The sequence below is a fragment of the Ailuropoda melanoleuca genome, chromosome 12 (genome assembly GCF_002007445.2).
Source record: "Ailuropoda melanoleuca isolate Jingjing chromosome 12, ASM200744v2, whole genome shotgun sequence".
NCBI lineage: Eukaryota > Metazoa > Chordata > Mammalia > Carnivora > Ursidae > Ailuropoda > Ailuropoda melanoleuca.
Window position 1 is genome coordinate 26,302,142 of NC_048229.1, and position 5,637 is coordinate 26,307,778.

Consider the following 5,637-nt stretch of genomic DNA (forward strand, 5'->3'; position numbering starts at 1 on the left):
GTGGGGATGGGCAAAATGGGGGGCGGGGGCGGAGGGAAGGCGCTGGCTTCCAGCGTGGAGTGAGTCAACGGGGGAGGAAAGGCACAGCCCGGGGAACATAGCCCGTGGCTCAGCACAGACCCTCTCAGCATCTCGCTTAGAGCCTGAGGATGGATTGTGTCCCTCATTCCAACCACCATTTTAAGTACCAGAAGCCGCGGGCCGTGAGTCCTGTTTGCACCGACGCAGGGCCTTCATTACCCGGTAGTCGCCGCGGCAAATCACCACGTATGTTGGGGTGAAAGCGGCCGAGGCCTGATGTCCCATGTGACCCCCAGAATGTCCCATCTGCACCTCTCTCCCCAGACAGCGGCCATGGCTGAACACTTCAAAGAAAGAAGTAGATGTCTCGTGTGCCTGACTCACCTGGAGACGCCCGTGTACCTGAAATGTGGCTTCGTCTGCTGCCTGCGCTGCATCCATTCACTGCAGAGGGAGCCCGGCGGGGAGGGTGTCTCGTGCCCCTCCTGTTCCGTGGTCTCTCAGAAGAAGGACCTCAGGCCCGGTACCCAACTCGGGAGGCTGGTTTCAAGGATCAAGGAGTTGGAGCCCCAGCTGAGAGCCGTTCTGCAGATGAACCCAGAGATACGCAAGTTCCAAGGTACGGCCCCGCCCCGCCCCCTGCCCCCTAAAGAGCCCTGTTAAGGGTAACTTGCCTCCGCGTCCAGTACACAGCGGGGGGAGGGGGGGCATGAGCCGAAATGCTAATCTGCGAGCTGCAGTTGTACTTACCTGGAAGTATAGATCGGAACCGTCTCCAAGAAAGTCAGCTTCTGTCCCTGACCCGCACCTGAGAGAAATCACGCCTGACTCTCTCACAACTCGAGTTAGGGTGAGCTCTCCCAGCTCAGCAGCCCGCCTCACCTGCTCAAGCCAGGATGCCAGGCTCCCTGGAGCAGGGCCGGGTCCTTGCTCTTTCTGGCGCTGTCCCGGCTCTGCTCTGATGGGTCCTGAGGAGCTGTGGGGCCCTTGGTGTGAATGGGGTGTGAACAGCATGCTGTGGTGGGCACTGCGGTCCAGTGTCACTGTGAAGGACAGGGGTTGCTTTGTGTTCTGAGTGTACTCTTGCTCCATGCAACTCGAATTTGGGATGGTGAGCCCTGTCCCAGAAACGTGACAAGTCTTGTCCAGTCCCGCGTGGTGGTCAGAAAGTTCGAGCATCTTCCAAAGAGCTGTGTGACAGGGCGCCAAGTGAAACAACTGGTCTTTGGCCCACAGGGTTTATTTCTGAGGCTGTCCTGGTTCCATCCACACGGTCCCCTTAGGACAGTCTCCTGATCAGGGGGAGCTGCGTGTCGGCAGCACACGGTCCCTGTGCCCCCATCTCCCCACCCCACTGAGCACTGCCCTGCGTCTACATTGCTGCCAGACCCCAGCACATCCCCACTTATGTACCTGGGGCCCCTTCCTCTGCCTGGACTGTCCAAAGTTCACCTGGCTCCTCTCAGGACCCCCAGCCTCACTTCTTTGTGTGTTTCCAACTTCAGGAAGCAAAGGTCTGGGATGCATTTGCCTGTTCACAGCAGTGAACGAGGAAGGTAATTGGTAAGAAAGATGTGCAAAACTTCCATATTTAATGTTCTGCACTAAGTAAAAAAGTTGCCATCATTCACATATTCATTTGGTGCCTGTATGTCGATGGAATATGCGGTAGTTTGCATAATAATTTTGAGAACAAACAGCACCATGGTCTCTTCGTGCATAATTGTGCCAAAGGAAGAAGCATCTTTAATCTAAGAGAACTTAATGTGAAGAGAACACCTAATAGTTAGGGTCGGAGGGACTAGTTCTGACTACACTCATTCTCTCTCTACCTTCGACCTCATCAGGGGCCAGGCAAGTCTCCCCAGCGAAATTCGGATCAGGGAGGAAGCACAGGGTGAGAAGGCGGGCGAGACACTTGGGCCCTTGCCGCAGATGTGCAGAGTGCTGTCGAGCACGTGGGCTTGCTGATTGGCTTGTTTTCCCTCCGCAGGGGAGGTGAGCCTGGATGTTGACACGGCCAACCACTACCTCATCATTTCGGAGGACCTGAGGAGTGTCCGCTGCGGGTATTCCAAACAGAACTGGAGGGCCCGAGCCGAGAGATTCGATTATGCCCTGTGCGTCCTGGGCTCCCCTCGGTTCCGCTCTGGCCGCCACTACTGGGAGGTGGACGTGGGGACGAGCAAGGAGTGGGATGTGGGTGTCTGCAGAGACTCTGCTAATCGACAAGGGCCAATTCTACTGTCCGCAGAACTTGGCTTCTGGACGGTGGGCTTGAGAAAAGGAGAGCTCTTCCAAGCCAGCACTGTGCCTGTGACCATTCTCTCCGTGAGCCCCCGGTTACACCGACTAGGGGTTTTCCTGGACATGCATTTTGGCACCGTTTCTTTTTATCACATCAGCGATGGGTCCCATATTTTCACCTTCACTGAACTTCCTGCTGCAGACGTGCTGCGTCCATTTTTTGCTCCTGGGAGTCCCATCATGGATGGTCAGGGCTTCCTGAGACTGTCCTGTGAGGAATCCAGCCATTGCCAGCTCTCCCGTGGGCTCTGATACAGAACACTTCTAGAGAATTCCCATGTGCTTGGAGCCGGAGCTGGGCCTTTCCTGCCCGTTACGTGGACGGCACAGAAGACAGCAGGAAAACACGCAACACTTGGCGAATCGTGAACACTAGATAAGGGAGAAGCACCTTCCAAACACCACAGTCGTCCTCTTTGGGACTTTTCGTTTCCAAACACCACAGTCGTCCTCTTTGGGACTTTTCGTACTTCTGCTCCAATGAATGGGTTCTGGATTTTCACATCAATTTCCAAATGTGTTTATTTTGCACAGTATTAACTTAGTGTATGATGGAGGTTATAAATTAAATAAAAACATGGATGTGACCTAACGGATTGATTTTCTAGGTGATATGTAAGCAAAACCTATGTAAACCGTAAATACGTATGTGTACGTATTCAGTTTCCCTCAACGGCTGAAATGCACACATTCGTTTCAAGCGCACACCATTTGGAACATGGGAAAAAGACAAGTCCGGCAATCAGGGGGTGGCTTCCGCTGAAGGGGGACTGCAGCCTGGCACCACAGGTGTGCCACCCCCGTCCCTCACCACTGTGCGTGGCCTGCAGGCCATGGGGTAGAGGCAGTGAGCCGGCGGCCGTCAGCCCAGGCTGGTTCTCTAGCGGCTGGTCGGTGTGTCATTGCTTGGGGGGCTGCGTGTTCACCCAGGCAGTGGGAATGTGCACAGGACCCAGCCCTTTCCTTTCCATACAGTGCCATGCTTAACTTTTGTTTCATGTGGGCAGTCCATCCGATCATGGAGACGGTCAGTGAGAACCTTCCTAGGTAAGAGAAGCACTTCTGGCACCATGGGTCATTCCCCCCGGAGGGCACAGGGCTAATGCTTGCGGGTCCCCGTGTAAATGCAGGCTAGTACGTCCCCTCACAGCAGAAGGGACTGTCTCAGTGCAGTTCTCAGAGGGGGCTCCCAGGGTGCTGTGGATGAGGAGGCCCGGCAGGGAGCACTGACCGTGAAGCCAAGCTGGCATTCAAGGAATTGGGAAGCAGATTACAACACTGTCATCTAGAGTTGTGTGCACTTGAAAACGTCCATAAAATGCACATTGTAAAGAGCGATCATTAAACGGAGCCCTCTGAAATTACAAAAACACAAACTAAAATACATGAGTGGTGAAAAAGAATAGCCCTAAAAGCAGAATAACAACAGAGAAATAATGGGAAACAAAGGATGGCACAGGCAGCGCCCGTGGGGAGTGTGTGGCTGTGGCAGGGGCGGGGTGTGACAGGCCTGCAGACACCAGGACAGGAGCTGCAGGGAGCTAACTTTCCTCAGGCAGGTGGTAACTACATTTGGCTCATGCGCCCTGTGATGCCTGCCATACCTACTTAATGCTGCCCTTGTAGGTGGAAGCTGCCACAGACAATATAAAAACAAGGGGCTGTGTTCCAATAAAACTTTATTTACAAAAATCAGCGGGCGGCCAGGCCTGTCTAGCCCACCTCAGTCAGGGCATCATGCGCTGACTGCCGGCGGGTTCGCAGCCCAGTGCAGGGTGTGTGCACATGGAAAGCGGGAAGGGGTGTGAGGCCCGATGTGTACTGCGAGGCTGCACGGGAGCCAAGCGGGAGGACAGGACTCTGCAGGGAGGGCAGACCCAGTTCTAGAGGGAAGGTGAGGCAGAGGCTGGCCAAGACAGGTGAGGGGAGAGGAGACAGAAGGACAGCGCGCATGTGCGCGCCTGGGGAGCAGGGGAGCAGGGGAGCGCGAATGTGGAGCAGGCCGGGGTCCTGCGCCAGAAGCACAGCGCGGGGCCTCCGTCTCTCCGGTGCCACGGGCCCGGTCTCAGACCCAGGCGCTCCCCCAGACAAGCCCTGGGCCATCCTGTTCCCTCCAGCCCTCAGCCCCTGCAAGCACGCCCCTTGGGACCCCCGCAAGTACTCACAATGGGCCTGCTGGAGCAGCTCAGCCAAGAGCCCAGCGAACAACTGAGGCAGGAAGAGAGAGATGGCTGCGCTCCTTCTGCATGCGAGTAAGGATGGGCCACTACAACCAGGCGCTCAGGACTACTGGGGACTCCCCTACTGAGAAGTGGTGGCTAGCCTATTCTGCAAGATGGATGAGTGCGGGGACACGAGGTTTTGGGAGCTAAGGTATTCTCGTGCTGAAGGAAGTAAGAGGAACAGGCCCGAGAGCTCACACCGAAATTCACCGCTGCTGCTGCGCTCGGTATTCCTTGTCTCGTGCGGGACGGGAAGGGAGCCTTCCGGGAGAGTAAACCCAGGTCGAAGCTACTAGCTCCCTCCGCGTCTTTATTTAAAGGAAGTGGAAGGAGGGCCCACAGTGCTCCAGAAGAGTACGGTGGGGCGCAGGGCTGCCTCGGCTGCCACGTGCAGCACCCTTGACCTACGTCCTCCCTGGTCAGCCCGAAAAACACTTCTGGCGAGCTTCCAGTGCCCCCAGACATGTCCTTCTCTGGATGGGGAGGCTGCCTCTCTCCCCTCCACCCACCCCCACAATCTGTACTACAATCTCCCCAAACGGGACAGCAGGGACAGAAGTCCCACTGCCCTTCACCTGAGCTCACTCCTGCTCTGCCATCTGTCTCAGTCCCCCGTCCCCATGGCTGTTCGGCGGCTCACAAGCCACCCTCTCAAATGGGCCACCTTCTTGGGGAGACACAGTCAGCCCTTATCACCACGGGAGAGGGATCCACTGGGGGCAGGTCAGCAGAGGAAGAACACAGGCCCGGCAAATGGGTGGCACCAGGTGGTCCTGGACTCTGGTTTCTCAGGACTGCTGGCGGGATGAGGGGTGCACGTGGGGCAGGGGTCGGGTCCAGTGGGACACAGCATGGCGGTGCTGTTATGTGTCAAGGACATGCAGTCATTGTCTTAGGAAAACCCTTATCGCGGGCTCACCGACAGCTCACCAAACCCTGGACGACCCCTGACCCCCATGTGCCATCCACTAGCCCCCACCCACCAACCCCACCAGCTCTCCAGCCCTTGGTGGGCTGCAACGCCACCAGGGCTCAGGTGCCCCTCCTGTCCCCACACAGCCCACCCCCCGGAACAGAAAGGCCAAGG

The 5,637-nt window shown here is 56.7% G+C and overlaps 1 protein-coding gene across 1 annotated transcript in view; it reads right to left on the reverse strand.

Moving 5' to 3' along the window:
* The window catches only part of NLRP9 (NLR family pyrin domain containing 9), a 49,121-nt gene extending 43,490 nt beyond the window's left edge, over nt 1–5,631 (reverse strand). Inside the window, exons 1-3 of the mRNA XM_034639489.1 lie at nt 904–5,631; nt 772–829; nt 406–606 (exon numbers count right to left, since the gene is read on the reverse strand). Coding sequence (XP_034495380.1) covers nt 406–458 — 53 coding nt within the window. The 5' untranslated portion in view covers nt 459–606; nt 772–829; nt 904–5,631. The remainder of the gene's footprint in view (nt 1–405; nt 607–771; nt 830–903) is intronic.
* Nucleotides 5,632–5,637: the final 6 nt, after the last annotated feature.